The sequence below is a fragment of the Zootermopsis nevadensis genome, unplaced genomic scaffold, assembly GCF_977971745.1.
Source record: "Zootermopsis nevadensis isolate Lab colony 2312 unplaced genomic scaffold, Znev_1.0 Znev_ptg000029l, whole genome shotgun sequence".
Lineage (NCBI taxonomy): Eukaryota > Metazoa > Arthropoda > Insecta > Blattodea > Termopsidae > Zootermopsis > Zootermopsis nevadensis.
Window position 1 is genome coordinate 11554195 of NW_028259161.1, and position 22310 is coordinate 11576504.

Below are 22310 nucleotides of genomic sequence, written 5' to 3' on the forward strand. Positions count from 1 at the left end.
CAATCTATATTTTAAGGTTAGCTATGACATTGCATCTTATGTTATGACATTCAATACAAATGTTCTCTCTCGTGTTTCTGAGGTTTAAATTCATTTCTATAACTATTAGGAGAAGTCGACGCAAAATATCACGTGTGATTAAATGTGAAATTCGTACGAAGATTATCACATCAGAATGAATATATATTTTGCTTATAAATTCATAGGGTATAGGAGGAACTGTGCTCATTTAATTATATTAACTGTAGTTTCATAAGGTTTAAAAAACTACAAGATTAGAATAACATATGGAAAGCTGATTTTATTATATTGATTTTACAAAATTGTACGCTGCAATACCTTACATACAATGTGACGTGACATTGTGCCTACGGTGGAAGCTTTATAATGTACAAATCCATTGGCGGAAGTAAGTAATCCGTGATTGGCTCAATGTGATCAGAATTTTGTTATAAGGAATGGTTCGATTCGATAATGTTAGGAAGGCGTGGTTTCACGTCAAATGAATGTGTGAAAAAATCGGTGTTTTCTTTATAAAAATATTACGAGAAAATTTATGGCCATCCATTTTGTGCATTCTATACGTTTCTCCTTATTATTACATGTTTTTGAGAACACAATTTTCTGTTTATTATTTAGTGTAATTTTCAGCTGAACTCTCGTTTGACCAATGACGGAAAGGTTTATAAAGTGTGTAAATGAGGTATAATTGTCTTTACTCTTTAAAGTCATTGTGTTAACGCGCCTGCGCTGAGGAGAGAATCATATGTGATTCGCCATCAAGGAAATGTGCGTGTTATTATGTGTGTATTGCGAGAAGAACAAATATTTTCAAAGAAAACTCTTCGTTGAAATTCAGCACGTTTAAAATGCGTTCTGTTGAAGAGTTGGGAACAAATGTCCCCGCTTTTCTGGCCAAATTATGGAATATAGTTGAAGATCCAGAAACTAACGACCTGATATGTTGGAGTCCGGTATGTGTCCAAATTAAGACCGAAATATTACTTTGTCATTGAACCATGCATTGATAAAGCTCACTTATGCAGTTTTCTTTCACTGTTGTCGGTCTGTACTGGAATTTTGTTTGAAGAATTTGTAAATTGCAAGTTGTACATTTATGTGATGTAAATTCTTGTACAGTTTTTGTCATAGTAGTGTATCATTTGTGACCTCGGATACAAGGTGACATACAATTTGGAAGTTTTTTTCTCTTTGTATTTCAGCAAGACAATATTAAACTAGCGGTATATTATCAGAAATCTCTTATAATTACGATGCCATTGTTTATAAAAATATTTGTATAACTGCATGTGAACTGGTTTTTCTGAAACATCTTTGATAACATTTGAATATTATATGTCTGACTGCAATTACATAACAGTTAATGGGAAAACTGAAGATTTGGGTTTGGGTCCATCTGTACCGACTTACTATAAGAGACAGCAAAGACAAAGACATACTGTCTCATCAGTGGACATTTTTAGGAACTCATACTGTTTCTGTAGGGTCCCAACTTGCTCCAACATTGGCCATTTTCTGTATGCACCACTTTGAAAACATAGCATGAAGCACAGTCACACACAGACTAACCCACTGGAAAATGTATGTGGATATTTATGGTTTGGTTCCATGGATGAGAAGATCACAACGTTTTTTTTGCTGTTTCTGACGGAGATACAAACATAGTGATGTTGTGCATAAATAAGAAGATTCTACCTTAGGATAGATTAATGTTATGTTGAAGGTGACATCCTTCTGGAATAGTGTCTGTAGTCTCAGAAGTTGACTGCCTCCATCATCATGGCAATAGCTTTGGATTATGTTAGTTTCAGACATTGTATTCTATTTACGCTAGTCCTTGGAAGGATTGTTATAGTGGTGCTGAAGGTAAAATGCTCTTACCAATGTATAACAAAGCTATTATGATTTCTTTTGATGCAGTGGTATACATACCTTTCCTTCTTCAGATTGTCTGTCTGATGTTTAAGGTTCTAATATTGTGTGATCATATATCCGTTTTAGTTATGAACAGGAATCTGTGTGATCTGTATCTCAAATCCCATTTGAAGTTTTTGGTGCTAAAATATTGGTACATATTAATGTGTAGCACATGATATTCTCTTATCACATATCGCTGCATAAGAAGAAAGAGTCCTCTCCTGATTCAGCAAGTAGGAAACAATTTAGCTTATCTAAAATCCTCTCTTACATAATAATAAATCATTTTGGCTTGCCATCCAGCAAGTTGGATTTGTTACCAAAAGTAAATGATCTCCCACAACAGTCCTGTAACAATTCTACTCTGCTTCCAAGAAACACATCTTCACACTGAACATTTGTGATTTTATGCCTCACACTTTGACTGTCTCAATGGGGACAATTAATAGGAGAGGGGAATGATTTTAACATAAGACTTTTAATTCCACTCCAATCCAGGATGTTGCTATTAGCTCTGATATTTACCTACCACCTGCGGTTTTCAATAGCTGAAGCAGATTTAATATTTTGATGATTATTCACTTTTTGCACACACTCACTGTTTAATAATTTGCTGTTGCATTTCCACCCTCCCCACTGTATTATGCTCAGTGATAAATAAGGTGCACACTTTCCGTGGGGTTCAGTTTTTACATCAGCGGTATCACAATACATGAGATATGTGTGTTACTATAAAAGCCTGAATGCTGGTGAAACCTAGAATTTACCAAACAGTGTTGGTAAAAGCCTGAAAAAAGCATCTTATGTTGGGGTTTTACCATTCACTATTGGTAAAACACCATATCCCAGGAGAAGATGGTAAAAGCAAAGAGAAGGGTATAAATGTAGTAACTCACTTTTGCAGTCAATGCTTTTTTCTAATTTTGGTTCCATAAATTAGTACATACATTCCTTACCTAAGTTGTATTTTAAAAAAGTTTAACAAGTCAAAATAATAGATAAAAACATTGCAAGAAATATAAAAATTGTGAAATAAAAAATACAAGACATCAAACCTAACCTAACCTTTTTACTACCTGCTTATGGTAAATCCTAACATTTGCCAACACCCATTGGTAAGACCCTGAAATAAGATGCGAATAGTTATGTTTTCTGGCTTATACCAACACTGTTTGGTAAATCCTAAGTTTGTCTGGTAAATCCTAGGTTTTACCAACACTCAGGCTTTTGCGTTAACATATGCACCATTTAACCTAACATTATGTAACACTGGCATTGACACATCTCTGTCTAAGAGCAGGAGGTTTGTTTTCACTTTGTACAATGGACTGTTCTTTCTGGCCTTTGTGGAAATGACCACTGCCTTTTAAATATACTTAATTCAACACCTCATCTATAGTTTCCAATATCAGACTGGATCATATGGAGATTGACTTACAGTTCTCCCAGTCATTTCCTTTGATAGCTTTAACCCTTTGAAGCTGAAGCTCATATAAATAATTATTAACAATTCACTGTATACCGCAAAGAAAACAATGTGTCACCAATACAGAGATCAAGTGGTTACAGTTATTTAATCATCCCTGTTTACAGTGAGAATTTATACGAAATCTGTAAACCCAAAATGCAGCGTTACTGATTGTTAAAGTAGATGGTGCATATAGTTACCATTCAGCTTTAAAGGATTAACTAACTTCCTCAGTGACTGAATAGTTTACAACCACGCAGAAACGTTACCATCAGTATGAGATTGAGTTTTTATGAAGTAGAAAGTGTAAAAGTCCCTTAAATGTTGATGTGATGCATAACTTGTCAATCCAGTTCTGTCCCTAAATAACTTTTGAATTCACTTGCTTATGTATTCTACAATCAAGCAGGAAGTAAGGCTTATTTCTTAAGATTACATAATTAAAAAATAATGATAGGATTTAATTATTTTTTTATTGCAGGCTGGAACAAGTTTCTTCATTAGAAACCAGGCTCGTTTCTCCAGAGAACTTTTGCCCCTGTATTATAAGCACAACAATATGGCCAGTTTTGTGAGGCAACTAAATATGTGTAAGTGTAACTTGTTTTTTTATTATACTCTATAGTTCAAAGAAAGAAGTGTATCAGCTTCCAGCACTTGTATTTTATGTTTTAAATGAGCTCAAAGAGCCAGAAAGCTGGTATCCCTCAAATAATTTTAATTGTTCAGTTGTGTTACACATATAAATTTTTTTTGCATTGCTGCAATATCAATTTGCATGCTTGTACCGTTATGAAATTTATTACTTTTCCATAAGGAGGATTGACAATTAATGGTGCAGTTTTGGGTTTTTCAGAGTTATTTTGAGACTTGGAAAAAATCATTAACTGATGTTTTTATCAAAATTTGGTTAAGCATTGCATCAATCTGATTTTGATCAGTAGCATGTATAGAAGATATCTTGACATTTTGCTATATAAACAGAGTGAAATTTTATGAAATATAATTAGGTGCTGCTATGAGAATAACTTTAAAACTCTCGTTTTTCTTGAAACCTTAAAAATGCAGGTAATGAAATCAGTGAATTGTATTGGTATTTCTTTGGGAAATAAATGTGTGTAGTATGCCCCTATGGATGTCATTATGTTGTTTTTTGACGTAAATACGTCTATATTTTCGGGTCAGTGTCATTCGGCAAAAAGTGAAATGAAAAAGTGTAACTAAAAAGTGTAACTGCATTGTTATGTTACCTTGGAAACGTCAATTGTTTACTCGGCATTATTGTTACCAAGGAAATGTCATCTGTTTACTTAGCATTGTTGTTACCTATAAAACATTTCATTACATTACATTACATTACCTTACCTTACCTTACCTTACCTTACCTTACCTTACCTTACCTTACCTTACCTTACCTTACCTTACCTTACCTTACCTTACCTTACCTTACCTTACCTTACCTTACCTTACATTACATTACATTACATTACATTATCTTACCTTACATTACCTTACATTACCTTACCTTACCTTACCTTGCATTACATTACATTCAGCTACCACAGACCCATCTTAAGCGTAACTAATTCAAGTTAAGTCTTTATCAAACTTTTCTCAATTGTAAAGCGGGTATAAAGGATATATTTAGAATAAAGCCAATATATAAACTTCCTTTCCATATAGACGTATTTACGTCTAATTCTCCGGAACCGTAGTTCCACTATTACTTTTTGTACTATTATGATCATAATATAGAGTTTGATTTCTCTTAGATGGCTTCCACAAAGTTGTGTCAATTGAATGCGGTGGGCTTAGAGTAGACAAGGATGAGATGGAATTTGCTCATCAGTGTTTCCTAATGGGACATCCATATCTCCTACAGCATATCAAAAGAAAGGTAAGAAAGTTATATGTACTACAAGGATGTGCTATATAAAAATGATACTGTTTATAGCTTTTTAACTTAAATGTTGTCACTTAAGTAAAAAATACTAATAAAGATGCAGGTAAGGTTATACATCCCCAAAGTTCTATGCCATGAAGCTTTGTAGTTCCCTTCATGCAGTTTTAAACTTGGCATTAAATGGAGGTGAGTGGTAATCTGTATTCTTGCAAAAGAACTGCTGTTATGTCTTGTGTAAGTGGTTGGGTAGGTCCAGACTTGGTGGTAGTAAGAAAAATCATAATGCTACCATTGGGAATATTATTTCTTCATATAGTTTTGATGCTAGTATTCTTGTTTGTGTCACCGTTGACTTGTAAGCCCAGATATGTATAATACTACAAAGTATTACAACCCATAAAACCAACATCAACATTTTAACTGCTTGGAGAATCTCAAATAACATAATCTTGGTATAATTTACATAATAACTTTTTAAATTATTGAATTATTTTTCTCTGTTTAAAGCTTGTAGCTTGTAATTTGCCCTTTATTAATCATGATGTATTTATGTCTAGATACCTACAAGTAAGATAGAGGAAGGATGTACTAATTCAAAACCAGAGTTGATGAACAAGGTTCTGGCTGATGTAAAAATCATGAAGGGACGGCAAGACACTTTAGATTCACAACTTAATGCTATGAAACGAGAAAATGAAGTTCTATGGCGTGAAGTTGCCATCCTCCGACAGAAACACAGGAAGCAACAGCAGATTGTCAACAAGGTAGTTATCACTAATGAACTTTTTTTTTACTGATTTTGTATGAAGAGAATTGATTTAAACTTAAATTTGCCAAACATTGTAGTGTAAGCAGTTCCTGTGTTGCATTTTCTTTCTGAAGTTACATTTCTTAACATTTACAGAGTTTGTTTTTCTTTCAGTTGATACAGTTTTTGGTAACAATGGTACAGTCTTCAAGGAATGGAGGAATTGGTGTCAAAAGGCATTACCCTTTAATGCTGAATGATACTTCACATCGCCCCAGCAAAATCTCCCAACTTAGTGCAGAGCTTTCTAATCTGAATTCTAACCTTGTAAGTTTGAGTAGTCTGCCTGAATAGTGTTTAGCTGACTAGAGAATGTAGCTTATTGGGTAATGAAAAAATTTACAGTTTGTACATATTTCTTTGATATTGTATAAATCAGTACATCAAGGAGGCTACCTCAGGTTGGGCATGGAAAAATTGGGTGGACCATTGCATAATTGGAAGAACATTATTAAAATGAATCTGAAGTTAATTGGTTGCAGGACTGAGATTAGAGAACTATTTTATATACAACTCTGAATATTTGTGTTAGATATGGGTGGTGGTGATTCTTCTTCTCAAGCACTTCAATCTATTGTGGATTTTGGCTTCCATTACAGTTTTCTTCCATTCTTGATAGTCCTGAGCCACTGTATACCATCTTCTTATTTCCATATTCTTAAAATCCTCTTCAGCCTCATCTATCAATTTTCTACCTGTTATACAATTTCCCAGGTTGGAGTATCTTACAAACATTTCACATAGCAATTTGTGTATGTTTTCTTCTTCCTAGATTATTGCAAATGTCGTAATCCTAAACATCCGTCTGGTTGGGATTTCAGTTGTACTATCTTCTCAACAAATTTTGTTTTTACGGGATTGGGTTATCAACCCCATGCCCAGCCCCAAACCTGGAGAACCAGGGTGTCTGTCTTTGTCTGGAACCTCACTCTTGATCTGTATGGCTTGAGATACCTTACCAGTAGTTAACGTTACTGCCGGCATAGCCCTTTAGATCGTCGGGACTCGCCAGCCCCACTGCCATGACAAAGTGGAGATACCATAGGTGATTGCTTGGTGAATTATTTATTTTGGAAGTAGTGATGGAAGATTTCATGATCAACAACATAGTTTACATTCTTTGTGCTTAACTGAAGCAATAGCAGCAATTAGTGGCATAATTTTTATAGTTATCACCACCCACAAGTTGAGGAGTGCTATATTAAGTAGGATCTGAGGATGATTGAGGCAGCAATGAACTGTGTGAAACATTGAAAAACTTCTAGCAGACTAAATGGTGCTACAATCAAGAAGAGTTTTCTCTGAGCACTGTGTTGTTTAAACCATTGTTATACCGGGTCTACAATTTATGAGGCTGCGGTTGTGCTTGCATTGTGTCGTCGGCCGGCGCTCTGTTGATGTGGGTGGGAGTTATGCGCGTTCTTCCGGTGGGTGACGGGCGAATCAGTTTCAGTACCGCTAGTAACAGCGAGCTACGAATATTTCTCGTCACTAATGCATGTTATTACATTAATTGTTCTTACCTTAAATCATAAAAGATGTTCAAAGTGACTTCCTTGTGCTTGCAGGCAAGCTTCACATCTCGTTAACATATTTCAAAATACTGCAAACACAAGTAAGTCATTTTGAACATCTTTTGTGATTTAAGGTAAATAACAATTAATGTAATATCATGTACAAAATGCCTGTACAAATAGGGCCAGATTTTAAAGAAATTATTTTGAATCTTTTTCAGCTTTAGTAGGATTTCAAGTTTTTGTGGTTGCAAGTATGAAGGTGGCTGGCTGTCTTTTGGGTTGTAGTGTCATGCAGTCTGGTAGAAAATTACCATTGTTTCAGAGGTCCTTGCTGCCTCCATCATTAAGGTGATGTTGGCAACAAGGACCTCTGAAATGGTAAATGCCTACCCAACTACCTAGCTCTACAACCCGAAAGGCAGCCATCTTCTTACTTGGCTTTATACAGATATTTTGAGTATATATAATCAAAGTAATTGCTTAAAGGTAGAAGTGTTTTAATATTTACGTTCAGTGATTGTGAATAGAGAAGAATATAATTTATTTCATTGAGTTTAACATTTAAGGATTCTTGTTATGTAATGGGTTTTAATTTCAGATTACTCACTCTCCAACTGGACCAGTGATCCATGAACTAGATGCACCAGAGCTGCTTGAAGGCTGTGAAGCAAATCCAGGGGAAATTCCCACAGCGGAGCCATTTCTTCCATCAGAGTAGGTGTAATTGTGCACAGTTGGTTTGTTCCATTTTTTTCTGTTTTATTCTTGTTTGGTAATTGTATCAGTTTGATCTTTTACACATGCACACAATTTTAAGGTGTTTATCATCCTAATCTCATTGGCATTGCTAAAGAGAAATTTGTTAAAAGATGAAGTCTGAAGGTTTCTGTTGATGGTCTGTAAAAGTGGACTTTTGGACTTCGTCCATCATACATTCAGTTTTATTGAAATGTAGACATTAGACAAAGTGAATAATTCCACTTTTACAAATTTGTTTATGGAGGTCATTGTTTTATTTAGGGAGTTATTAAGACATCAGTTGGCAGTATGTTTCTTCTCATTTCTTGAAACATTTAAATGTTTCTTGTGTGTTTATTATGAAAGTAATTATTTCAAACTAATGTTGTTTTGGTGGGTCTTGTTTCAGTTTTTGCAGTATTGTGATAACTGATGATGCTGAGAAGCAAAATTCTACTGCCTGTTTAAAACCTAATGAACAACTGCCAGGCAATTCTGATTGTGTTACCATTATCCCAGACACAGAAGTACTTTTAGAAGTGGCAGAAGAATGCCCATTAAGTCCTAGCTTGTTGTTAACTGCTTCACCCATGGATGTTAATTCAGTCATTGGCATACCAAAGTTATCCAAGTTTAAGGGTAGGGCAAGAGTGAACAGTAATGAGAATAAGAAGAGAAGGTCAAAAATAATTAATTCAGATGCCAAAAAATCTGTTGGTGCTGATTCAGTAACTCCAGACACATATACCAAAGCGTTGTCCACTGCAGCTGAAGGAGGGTGAGTATTTATTTAATTTAAATAATTTTTAGAAAACTCTACCTTGTTGCTGTGCTCACTGATACTATGAGGCTTTCAAACACACTTGGAAATTTATCACACAACCCCTGCACCTCAGCCACTTTGATGAAGAGGCAGTGATTCTGCAATCATGGTTTTGTTTGTGCCTTGAAATATCAGTATTTTGGTAATTTTTCTTTTTGATATTGGTTGCAATATTGTGAGACCATCTGACCATCTATAACATACACTAAAGAACAAGTGGTAAACCTTCAACACATCAGAAATTTTTGACTGCATGCATCAACATGTAACACATTACATTGGAAATTTACAGATTCAGGTCAGAATCTGTTCAGCTACATTTCTCTCAAGAATCAGTCTTATGTGTTGCAGGGAAGTATTTTTATTGTGTGACTCTGGTATAGTAGTTTTAATTCAGTTTGAGGCAGGAGTTCTGCAGCGAGTGTGCTCATTTAGTGTGTGAAAGGTCAGTCTGGAGTTCACATATGAACTCTTTTATGCAACATCCTGGTATGTTACTCTTTAGATACTTGATTTTCATTTTAACTGTTGCTCCCTTCATGCCCACTCCCAGACACATTAAAAATCAAGATTTACTTTCATTTGTGGTTTTGGCCAAAATTAATATAAATCTTTTCTAAAATGTGATAAATTTTAAGCAGTTGAACTTCTAAAATGTTTAATAAAACTTTGATTTTGTGGCATAGTCAGATGAGATTTTGTGTGATGGTGTTTTGTCTGTGGACTCTTGTTATATATTAACATAGACAGTGGTGAACAGTGTGTGTGAAAGTGATGGTTAAAACAAATATCTTTACATATGAACAATATCACTGTCAGAAACTTTCATGTCAAAGCTAATAGAACATTCTGTTTCTGAATTTTTATCTCAGAATGCAGTGTATTGCTTTTTAATACATGTAGCTGTGTTGAGACTTCCAATATTGTGAGTTTCTACATAAGTAGAAGGATTGGGATAAAATAAAAGCTGTGTCGATTGTTCTATTGCTGTTAAGAGCCACTGTTCTCATCCAGAATTTTGAAATTAAGATTTTGTTCAAACAATTACTTATGTTGCTATCTGTAAATCTACTTCATGAATTCAGACTCCTAGGCTTGAGAAGCATGCTTGGGGAGGTATAAGAATGTGTCTGCTGGTGTGTCCATCATGTATAGTACACAGTAAGTGTGACCTTGAGCGACATACTTTTGTTATGGACAGAGTAGCTGCAAGTAAGTAGGAATGAGAATATCTGCTGCTTGTTATGCCATACATACATTGTGTACCAAATTATAATATTTCTTGTCTTGTTCTGAACATACATATTTGCAGAGTTATTATTTTCTTGTGGGTTGAGGTCAGTAGGTTTATACCCTGATTATGGTAACAATTTTGTAATTTTGCTTTCAACCTAAAGTGACTTGATTTTACAAACAGTGCATATAAATATATTAATCCTAATTTTATTATGTTACAGAATTGATTTTCTAGATGTGGTTATGCCTACAACAGTTGAGATTCTTGAAAAAGATACAAATAATGAAGCTGAAATTGATGTAGAAGTTGGTGAAGATTTATTGAATCCTGATCGTTTGGCAGCTGCTACAGATGTAGCAATATCTGGCATCACTAGTGTGGCAGCAGCAGGCGAAGACAAGTCGTACACACCTGTGGATTCATTAGTCAGCGCTGTTTCTAGATCTTCATTTGATGAAGTTTTACCAGTATCAGATGTCACAAATAGCAAATGTGCCAGTACATATCTTGTTGACAGTGCTGTGTTAGGCAATGATGCCAGTAGCAGTGCAAAGCTCAATACCAGTGACTTGATGGGATTTAAGCAAAAAGCTTCAACTTCCCATGATGAGGATGGATCACCATCTAATATGGTTCTAGCCTGTACTGGCGTTAATTCTGAAGAAAATTGTATGGACGGGTATGCATTTTGCATATTAAAAGTATTTTTATTTGTAGTAGTAAATTTTAAATGCATATGTCATGCATACTTATAAGTTTACAACAGAAGCTTAGATAGAAGTTGAAATAAAGTGCAGTGTTAATGTAACAAGAATTTATGCAATTTAGAAAAATGCTAATTTTTAATGGGTACTTATACTGTGTGATTCTGTTCAGGATGGTGACAAGCTAATACAAAAGCCCACAAAGACTTGTGTAAAACTGATTTTAATTTCTTTTGATATAGGAGTGAACTGGATTCTCATGTGGACTGTATGCAAAATGATCTGGACAGCCTGAGGGAACTTCTTAAAGGCGAAGGTTATAGTTTGGATGCCAACACTTTGTTGGGGGTATGTGCTTCTATACCTGCCTTCGAACAAGACTTCTTGAAGGTAGATTTATTTTAGTCTCATGCCAGCAGTGTGTGGCGGAATTATACTGGCACTAAGTAACTTAATGTTAGCAATTTTAATACAGCAGATTTGGTTATGTTACAAAATAAGGTCTCTGCAAGGTTACTAAAAATATTTGGCCATTCTTCCAGAACAGCATTCTAATAACATTCAAATAGTGTTTGTGCTGTGAACAGTGTTGGCCTTAATATAATAATTTTATTTTCCGTCCTTACACAAGCTTATAGATTGTTAAAATTACATAAAATTATAACATTTCAACATTTTTGATATTGTTACATTTTAAAATGACGACATGTTTCGATGTTCAATTCCATCATCGTCAGGTCTATCAATCAAAATTAAAATTAAAACTGTTGTATCTGCTGCTCTGCGTATACTGATTTTGTTTCTACCCGTTTAGATTTTATTTGTTTAATCTCCAGGCTTCTTCCATTTAATTTTGGAGGCTGCGCCTGGGTGCCTTATATCTGCAAAATCAATTTTATTTTTCATATCGTGATCCTGGCTACTGACATAGGAAATGGAATAATTTTACTTTAATTTTAAATTTATTTTAAAGAATTTCTCAAATATATCGTAATACAAGCAAAAGAAATGTAATCACAAAATATAAAGTATTATAACATACCGGGTTGTGTGTGAGGTGCTTGTCCGATGTTACGGAATGGCAGACAGCAACTAAGTTGTGAGTATCGTGTATGGCTATATATATTGGGTGAAAGTTGTTTAGGGGGTTGGGTCGATGGACTGTAGAATGTTAAATATCGGATTGTTCGTGTAAATGTTACTGTCGTTTAATGCAAGGTTTTGTTTATGTGTTCTTTGTATATGATATTTTTCTATGGTGTCTCTATGTCGTTTGTTTTGTATTATTTTTATAATGTCCATTGTATGTACATGTATCATATACAAAGAACACATAAACAAAACCTTGCATTAAACGACAGTAACATTTACACGAACAATCCGATATTTAACATTCTACAGTCCATCGACCCAACCCCCTAAACAACTTTCACCCAATATATATAGCCATACACGATACTCACAACTTAGTTGCTGTCTGCCATTCCGTAACATCGGACAAGCACCTCACACACAACCCGGTATGTTATAATACTTTATATTTTGTGATTACATTTCTTTTGCTTGTATTACGATATATTTGAGAAATTCTTTAAAATAAATTTAAAATTAGAGTAAAATTATTCCATTTCCTATGTCAGTAGCCAGGATCACGATATGAAAAATAAAATTGATTTTGCAGATATAAGGCACCCAGGCGCAGCCTCCAAAATTAAATGGAAGAAGCCTGGAGATTAAACAAATAAAATCTAAACGGGTAGAAACAAAATCAGTATACGCAGAGCAGCAGATACAACAGTTTTAATTTTAATTTTAATTTTGATTGATAGACCTGACGATGATGGAATTGAACATCGAAACATGTTGTCATTTTAAAATGTAACAATATCAAAAATGTTGAAATGTTATAATTTTATGTAATTTTAACAATCTATAAGCTTGTGTAAGGACGGAAAATAAAATTATTATATTGAGGAACACAAGCATGATGCAATTAAGATATAAGTGTTGGCCTATTAAAAGGCAATGTACTGAATATCTAAAAGTTCAATTTCCTGTTAGGGACTGAAGGACTTTTTACCGTTATGTCCATAATGGCTCCACTTAGCCTCCATTTTACTTTATACCAGGAATAATTTAACGAAGGATAAAGGTGGTTGGCATGTCAAGCTGATTATTTGCCTTCATTTAGTGTCAAGATTAATGTGTGTAACTTTTCTGCAAGAACTTTCAGTAAAGAATCTGACAGCAATCTGTCACATTTCAGCAGATTATTTGAATTGTCTTACTGGTTCTCTGATCACAAAGTAGGTGTTAATAGACTTCATCTGGTTTGTACTGCCCATTGTCTTTTATTAGGTTACTTTTCTATGGCAATACATTTTGGTAAACATTTCTATGTATAATTTCAGCATTATGAATTTGTTATATTTTACCCCCCCCCTTTTTTGCTTTTTTAATATTATATGGGGACCAGTGGTAGGCTATTCTGAACATGATAGTAAACTTTGGGTTCCATAAAAGGTGGGAAATTTCTTGATTAGCAGAGTGACTTGCATCTTGAGAGATTTGAGGTTTTCATGCTGATGAGGATGATGTTCTTTTAGTTTTTTGTGCTATGTAGAGTTGTCAGTAGGTGCCAGCATTCCAGAGAAATGTACTATCTCCATCTTCAGACCTGAAGATAACTTCTCAGTAATGATGCTGCTGCATGGAGTTAGTTATATTAGATGTAAAAATTATGGTTATATACGAATTTGAACTGAGATTAAAATGAATGACTGTAGACTGGATGCCTGGGTCAAGGATTTCTTTCTTTCTTTATCACTGTTGGTACCAAGAATAAAATTGTGAGTGTGTAAAGCTAATCATTTACTTCTATTTAGTTATGAGGTGTAGAATGCCTTGGACATTATCTTTTAAGCCTCGTGGTCTGGTGTGTGGAATTAGGCAATTTTATGTTTATTTTGGCAAGTGAAGTTATGGCCAAAAAGCAAGCCTGCGTGGACCTTATGGTGGTAGTTATAGGAATTATTGAATGGTGAATGCTATGTATAAACTATGAATTTATTTTACTTAGCTGTTTGGTGAGGATCCATTCTCTGCAACATCATTTGAGAACCTGACTGGAGATCGTGATATGCAAGTCACTAGTGGTAAGTAAACAGACTTTGTCAGGAGGTACATATTTACACAATTTTTGAGGTGACTGTGGGGTTTAAACCAGATAAATTTAATTCTGTTGCAGAATTAGCTATTTTAATTTGTGTTCATCTGTATCTATCTGCACTGTATTCAGTTATTTCTTGTTGTGGAATAATAACTGTTTAGTTAGTCACATGTTTTCTTTGAAGACACAAATGAGATGGTTTGAACACTTTATGTAACTCTGGAACAGGTCTAATAGGTCTAAAACATGTAAAGAAGGAGAAAAATTTAATTTTTATAGCTGTAACAGGTCCTTTTATTTGTGTGTTCCTGAAAGCTCTTGTACAATCATTGTGTATTTAGGAGCAGAATGTGTGTTCATTTTGAGACATTACTTTACATCAAAATTGTTTGTTGCTGTTCATGAAGCAATTAGCAGTGCAGATCCTGACAAGGAAGTACTAAGTAGGATGACAGTACACTGCCTTATAACAAAATTTTTAGACAAAATGTTTGCCTTTGTACAGCTGTTCTAAGTTCTTCCTAACACATAAAAGCTGAAAATCAACATTTGTCTTGGCATATTGATGTCAACAACACTTCAAAATGCTGGTGTAGGTATTGTTACATTTTAAATAGAACACCTTGATTGTGTGTATGTGCATGCATGCATGTGTACGTGTATGTTGTGAAACATAATATTTTAGAATTGTTTGACACATGTGAAATGATAGTCCTGTTGACCAAATGAATAAAAAACGCTGTATAGTGTCAGCTGTGCTTTTTCCTGATTTAGAGATAATACATTAATTTTTAATATGGCTTTCTTCAGAAAATCTTTCTGTTTATAGATATTAACACTTGTTCACAGTGTTGTGCATGTATTCTCTCTTACTAACCAATGTACTGTTTTCAGGAAGTGAACTTGCAACATATTCATCAAATCTCTTGGACATGGCAGATATGTTTGGGGATTCTGAGACTGGTGAATTGGGCTCGCCATCAACTCCCGAATCGAGCAAAGTCATGGATATTACTTTAAGTGAATTGAACACTCCCCAAATGTCAATAGCAAGTCCAAGCACTAAGAAAAAATAAATATCTATATTTGAGTTTAGATGTGGTTATGTAAATAGTTATTTTCAACTAATCTTTAAATATTGCTATGGGTATGATGTATGGAATGAAATGCATTTCGTAGATTATATTAGAATAGGAATATAATGTTAAAACAAAAACACTTTTTATCTGACAGAAGCAGACTGATGTATATGATAGAAATAATTGTGCTTCATTTATTTGTTTTAGATATAAGTACATTAATGTATATATAATGTTTATAAGCATTATAATTTTGAACACAGTAGTTGCATGTTAAGTGTAACTGATGTGCACAACAGTAGATCAGTATTTACTGACTTATCATTTGAACAGCAATGCCCAGCCCTTGTTTCTGTCTGTATATATATATATATATATATATATATATATATATATATATATATATATATATATATATATATATATATATATATATATAGAAAAGTTTCTTTCATTATAAATAGTGCTGCAATGCTTTTGTTCAACCATTAGGTATATTTATAAAATAAACTGGAGATTTCCTACCTTTAGTACTGTTGGAGATGTCAGTACAATTGGGAGCTAAGGTTAGTATTCTACTCAGGAATATGTCTTAAGTTTTTTCTTTCCATTTGCATTTCACAAAATTAAATGCTGGATTTAATATTTTATGTATGGTGCCCGGTGTGAAAGTTTAGAATTATTTGTTTTGTACTTAATTTAAATTCTGTAGGAGTGATATTTGTCAGACTATGTGCATGTTATGTATTGATGTACTTCCTCAAGGCAAATGATGCACCATTATTGAGTCTGTATGACAGATTGGTTTGTCATGTTTGATTATCAGCAGTGTTTGCATTGTAATGGAACTAAAATGTTTGGAAATATTTTATTTTTTGTTAAAGAAAATTATGTGTTTGTACAGTGATATGCATGATTACTCACTTGATGCAGAACCTACCATGACAGCATCCTGCAGCAGCACCTAACGAACTAAGTGACACAACACGCTACATAGTCATTGCATGCTGACAGGTGGGTTTTGAGTTCAATGGGACTCTACTTTCATGCCAAAAATCTGTTCAGTTCACTAGTATTAGTTTCAGTATGCCTAAAAGCTGGTAAGGAAACACCAAGGTATTTACTTACATAAGTCAGTGTAAAATGCAAGCAGAATGATACTTGCCAAATTTTATTTTATGAATGATTGTAATGTAGAGTAGCTTATAGTATTATATGATTTAAAAATTTGGTACGGATGTTGAAATGCCTACTCTGCAGGACACATTAGGTAAAGCTGTCCTTGTTACTGGGTGGTGACATAAGCAGTCTTCACAATATTGAATATTGCATTTTAAATTGTAAAACAATAGATAACATCAAAACAAAATTCAACCTTCACAGTAAGTGATGTAATAATATGTAAGGATGTTTGTGATAGTAGTTCTATGAACACAGTTTTTTTAGAGTTAGTCTTGTAATATTTGACTGGTATATAACTGAACTTAACATTGCAAAATACTTATCAAGGACTTAATACTGAAGATTAAATTAATTATTGCTGTGAAAGCATCATATTTCACAGTATATTTATTGAAAGCACTTCATGACTTACATAATCTAATTTAATTGTCTGAGATACAGATCTGAGAAAGTAGCTTGTCATATGGACTGGTATTTCAATTACTTATAAATTGCATCTAAATTAAAGTTAATTTCAATATGAAGGCCATATAAGGTAAATTTTAAAAATGTTCTGTACTATCTAAATTTAAGACAGTAGCATGTCCTTTTTCTTTGATACCGTGGAAATGTGTTGTAATGAGTCAATGAAGTTATAACTTTTGAAATTGATTATACATTTCTTTCTGGGCCTTAGTTTGAGACTTGGTACATGTGCATGGTTTTTACAAGTAGAGGAGCTTGTGAAAAATTGTTAGAATGAGAGTGAAGATGCAGTTTAAATTACGGTGTTAGAATGAATTGTACCTGAGGAAAATATGACAGCATTGTAATTAAGAAAATTCTTATTGGTACTGTTTGAACTTTTGGTCAGTTGAAATAAGAATATGGAAAAAGAAGTACTTGCATTGCTGCAGAGTTTATTGAACTTAAAGAAGTGACAGCTATGTATATTCACATACAATAATTGTAGAGGATGTGTGTATTGTTTTGTTGTTTACTGTATCCTTGTAGTTAAAACACATTGAGAACAATTAATAATGTGTGAAATTCCACTGAACCATTCCATCAAGGTACTTGACTAGATTCATGAACTGCTCATGTGCCTTGAGGAAAACACAGGTAGTGTGGAGAAGAACCTTGAAAAAATTTTACCAGCCAAATTAAAATTTCAGCAGTGTTGCACATCAGGAGTTTCAACTACCACTGCTTATTGGTCATATGACAACATTAACTTCTATTTTTTTAAAATCATTTTAATGTTAGGATGTATTTTATATTCACAGTAGTCACAGTTAAAATTTCTTGTTACTGGGTAGTTTCTGTACATATTATTTTTAAAGCAAACCACTCCTAGGCTAACAATAGATAGTAGTTGGTAAACAGGTGCAAATAGCCAATGCAGCTGACTTGCATATAAACCTACTGTTACTACCACCAGTTCATTGAAAATAACTAAATTTGAAATGTAATAGCCATGCAGTGTATAATGTGTATTCAAGGTTAGAGTGAGACCTGGGAGGAAGTGTATAGCCAGTTGCAAAAGTTACTTCATTGATTCATTACAATAATGATATGTAAATTTAAGAAGGAGGGGGGCATGATCAGAGGAAACTGAATCTCATGAAATACACATAGTAGCTGATTTTATTCATGCAGCTGTTCCTGTTGGCAGTTCAAAGTTTTGCTTAAGGGTCACTTACACAACTTTGTCCAAGAATTTAATTTCATTATGTTATCTGTTTCATATCTCTTTCAGTCTCCGTAATTTTGTAATATAAATTACAGTATGTAGGAAACACCTGTTACATAGTAGTTGTTAATTTGCCCATGGTGAAGTATATGACATAAGATTTGATGTTTTCATGGCACTGTGAGTATAGTTGGCGGTCTTCTGGGTTTTTACACCATGTAGCATTTTTGCTGTGTGCCAGTGTTGTGGGGGAATGTAGTGCCCTCATCTTTAGTGCTAAAGAGAGGATTGCTAGGAAGTGGATGGCACATAGCCAAAATGCTACATTATAATACGAACTGCATCATCCATGCATAATTAGTAAATTGTAGTGTATTTCAACAAATGATAACTTCATATTTATAAACCAGTTTATCTTCTTTTTGCTACAAAAAAGTCTAATGATATTGATTTATTATAATTCCAATGTGAGTAAAAATGGTGAAATTAAACTTGACCCCCTATACTCCTTAGTGTCATATATTGAAGTACAGTAGAGCCCTGATTACCTGACATTCCATTTTATTCTATGTGCCATGAGTCATAGTGAGGGATTGTATTCTGTTGGACTGCACCTGCTTATGTTGAACAACAAAGGGAGGCAACTGCTACAGACTTACTTTTCAGGCACTGGCATGGCCTTACTGATTTCCTAAAAATATAAACTTTCGTTTAGAAATATGTATTTTGTTAAATACTGTTTTTGTTTGTGAGGTTATTTCATCTGATGCCATATTATATTTTCTTCATAATTTATTAATATTGTAAATTGAGTTGATATTTACCCTCATCTTTTTCATTAGTCTTCCATGTTGTCCAACATTTTTTATCTGACCATCCGTTGGTCCCATTTAGGTTGGATAATCAGGACTGTACTGTAATACACCAGAGGGTGTGCAAGTAGAAGAAAATTACGCTTTAACTTGAAATATTGTTATTCTTTTTTGGTGTTGACAGGTACCTGAGTGCAGTGAGGCTACAACTTACCTGTGGTAAACTTGTATATAAGACACTATTGCATAGATCTAGACATTGCCATATATGCCTTTTGTAAATGTCACTGTTAACAGTAACAATGTTATAATCCATATATGACTAATAATTTTTTCTCTTCAAATTACTGTTTGTTATGAATGTATTCTTCAGAAAACAAAACTTATTAATGCTACATTTAGAGAAACTACTAAATATGAATGTGACATCTTTAGAAAGTTATCAGAACTAGTATTTCTCCATATTTGTTAGTAAATATGAAAATATTGTTACTGCTTGTGTACTTCGTAATGCATTTATTCGTTGTATTCCTTGTGTTATTTTGAATCTCATTGGTGAAGAGGTATGTTGATCTGTTTCTCATGATGAAATGAATCCTAATAAATAATCTAAAGGCCTTTCATTGCCCTGACCACACTCAATTGGCAGAAAGAATTACACTATTATTTTTGGCAGTCAGGAGAAGTCAGAGTACTAAAACAGAAGATGATAACCATGTCATAGTTAAGGAAGTTAGTTGCTGGCCTGTTACCTTGGAGGACCATGTTCACACAGGGCAGTCCTTGTGTGGTTTTTGGTGGACAAAGTGGCACTGTAACAGGTTTTTCAGTCAGTATCATTCCACTGCTGCTTCATATTTACTCATGTATAATCTGTGGGATGGACAGTGGGCCCCATAGCAGCAGTAGTACTATTGAGACTGTCTTGCCTATTGCAGGAGTAGCACTGAGCTAGAAGATGTGCTTCACCCAGTAACAATTTAGTCTCATGCCGTGAATTCCATGTAGAAAGGTCCTGCTGTGTGTTTAACATCTTTCTTCATTTTATTGCTTTTTCTTCTGTGGCTGTTAAATTTTTTAAAGTAGCATGCTTCTTATAATTTTTTTGAATGTTCAGTGACAGATTTTTGTAGCTGTTCTGCTGTCAGTATTCTGTCTAATTGTGCACAAAGTGTACACGCACATTTTTAGATTTTTTTCATTTGGTAATTGTAATTTTACCATATGCCTATACACAGTACAAGGATTCTTGATATAATCCAGCATCCTTGAGTTTGCTTTCACCTATGTTTACAGTCTGCTTTATATGTTAAAAGGTAATATATAGCTGAATTTTCATCATTGTTACTGAGGTCTTCTTAACCAGGAAATGTGGAAGAATATTTATTTTGATGTATGAGTGGGAATGGTATTTGATGTTTGTTAGCCATAAGGACCCAGATACATATTACCAGCTTCTGCTGTAGGTGTCATTTCAGATCTCACAATATAACTAATATATGCCAGCATGAGAACACTCGTGTAAAATAAGCACTGACGTGAGTTTCCGTACAATGACGTATGTTTCCTTAAAATATGTTGATAAATGAAAATTATTTATTTCACATTTTAAATCAGCTTCACAAAGTGTGATACAGAGGCTATATGGATAAACATGAAAATTGTATCAATAAAGACAGTTTTGTTAATACTGGATATTTTGTAGTGAATTTTGTTGTAAGACTACAGTTTATATTGTACTGATATGGTGAAGAATAAGAGAACAGAAAAAGTAAATTCTGAAAGTCTATGATAGGCAGAACATTGATGATAACCAGAACATACCTTTAACAGTCTAACCTTAATTTTCCTTTTCTTTAATCAGTTTACCTGAGTGAAGAACAGAATTTGAAAACAATGTTGAGAATATGTAATCTGCTGTATAAGAAGTGCTCTAATTAGGGACCTGAGAAATTTTTGTAACAAGGATGATTATAGTTTGTGCTTTTTATTTAATATTGTTGGATAAATAAAGCAGAGAGACTGAGATATGAAAGACATTACGGAACCCAGATATTTGTATAACGTGATGGTAAGAGGTCATATTGGAAGGTCAAGGAAAAGATGTGAGGATAAAATTCATCTAGGGGGAAAAATACCAGTAGGTTGTGAGGATGTGAACTGACTGCTGGCTCAGGCCAGTGTCTGGTAATGGTATCTTGTATTAACACTGATGAACTCTTAGGTTGCATCCAACAAGGACGTTTTTGACAAGCTGAATGATAAGTTGCATGAAGAGTCATGTACGTACTGGAGAGACTGGATTCAGAACTATGGATTTTATTTTGTCATGTTGATTCCTCCCATATTTCAGTCTAGGCTGAAGGTCAGTATACAGTTTTAGTGGCCTCATGTTAAGTGAAAATATGAATATTTGTAACTGTTGAGGGAGCATTTGTGAAAAAATCACAGTCTGCTGTTTTCATGGAGTTGATTTGAGGTGAGATACAACATTGGGGGATTATTGTAAGTAACATCAGCTATTACAGTTACTAATGTTTTTTTCTGTGGCTGATCTATATCCTGCTGTAGTCATTGAATATTTGTGTTTTCAGTAATTGGCCTTGTCTTATTTCCATGTTTTTTTTTTGTATACATTGGTAAGTTATAAAATATACTTAATTTAAATATCATTGATTACTGTGAAATAACTAAATCCATGTGATTTTGCAAGTGGTATACATTTTCTGTGAATTTCATTTTTTCATGTGCAACAGGTAATGGATCTTCATTTAAATTAATTAATGCATAATTGAAATACAACAGTTTGATCTTATGTTCATTTATTGTTATACTAATTCTAATAAATGTGTAGAGACTGAAGCTGACCTCCAGAATGGAAAATTACAAACGAATGCAATAAATTTCTTAGTCCAATGAAATACAGTATGGTTACTGGGTTTAACCTCACCAGTGAATTGCTGATGGTTAAGACTGCTTGTCCTTTGAATTTGAATTCAGACTGGGAATTTTCTTTGTGCATCGTGTTTCATTGTACATATGTGTATGAGTTATGTTGTAAATCTTAGTTTACTGTTATTTATTTTCTGTATGTCATTTTCTCCTAAAGAACAGTTAATTTTTTGAATAAAGCAATTGACCACTCTGTTTGTTACTTTTGAATTGCTGCTGAGATACTGTTATGACTGAGATTTAACTGTGATATATTGGAACAAAGAAATGGTTGAAGATGCACAGAGAATCTTGTCTTGATGCAGGTG

General features: G+C 33.8%; 1 protein-coding gene and 2 long non-coding RNA genes across 4 annotated transcripts; 2 read left to right on the forward strand and 1 right to left on the reverse strand.

The window, feature by feature from the left end:
* The first annotated feature begins 709 nt into the window (after positions 1–709).
* Positions 710–22195, forward strand: Hsf (Heat shock factor). 2 transcript variants are annotated; one of them, XM_022082260.2, is made up of 11 exons: positions 710–974; positions 3888–3996; positions 5179–5303; positions 5867–6073; positions 6232–6384; positions 8233–8348; positions 8782–9150; positions 10653–11111; positions 11379–11526; positions 14216–14291; positions 15200–22195. In XM_022082260.2, exons 1-11 carry the CDS (start codon positions 870–872, stop codon positions 15379–15381), a joined length of 2049 nt encoding a protein of 682 aa, XP_021937952.1. In that variant the 5' UTR covers positions 710–869; the 3' UTR covers positions 15382–22195. The 2 variants fall into 2 exon arrangements, with proteins under 2 accessions (XP_021937952.1, XP_021937953.1); XM_022082261.2 differs by having other exon boundaries at positions 11379–11484.
* Positions 11776–12307, reverse strand: LOC147872262 (uncharacterized). Its single transcript, XR_015537636.1, has 2 exons — positions 12179–12307; positions 11776–12017 (listed from the first exon to the last, which is right to left on the reverse strand). It is a non-coding gene; the product is annotated as an uncharacterized LOC147872262 (long non-coding RNA).
* Positions 12429–12904, forward strand: LOC147872263 (uncharacterized). The gene is made up of 2 exons (XR_015537637.1): positions 12429–12656; positions 12818–12904. It is a non-coding gene; the product is annotated as an uncharacterized LOC147872263 (long non-coding RNA).
* Positions 22196–22310: the final 115 nt, after the last annotated feature.

Excerpts from the sequence above, each read along its gene's own strand:
- Hsf (XM_022082260.2), top strand. The coding sequence starts at position 870 with ATGCGTTCTGTTGAAGAGTTGGGAACAAATGTCCCCGCTTTTCTGGCC. Across the intron at positions 6,385-8,232 it reads CTAATCTGAATTCTAACCTT|ATTACTCACTCTCCAACTGG; the intron begins GTAAGTTTGAGT and ends TTTTAATTTCAG. Across the intron at positions 11,527-14,215 it reads TCGAACAAGACTTCTTGAAG|CTGTTTGGTGAGGATCCATT; the intron begins GTAGATTTATTT and ends TATTTTACTTAG.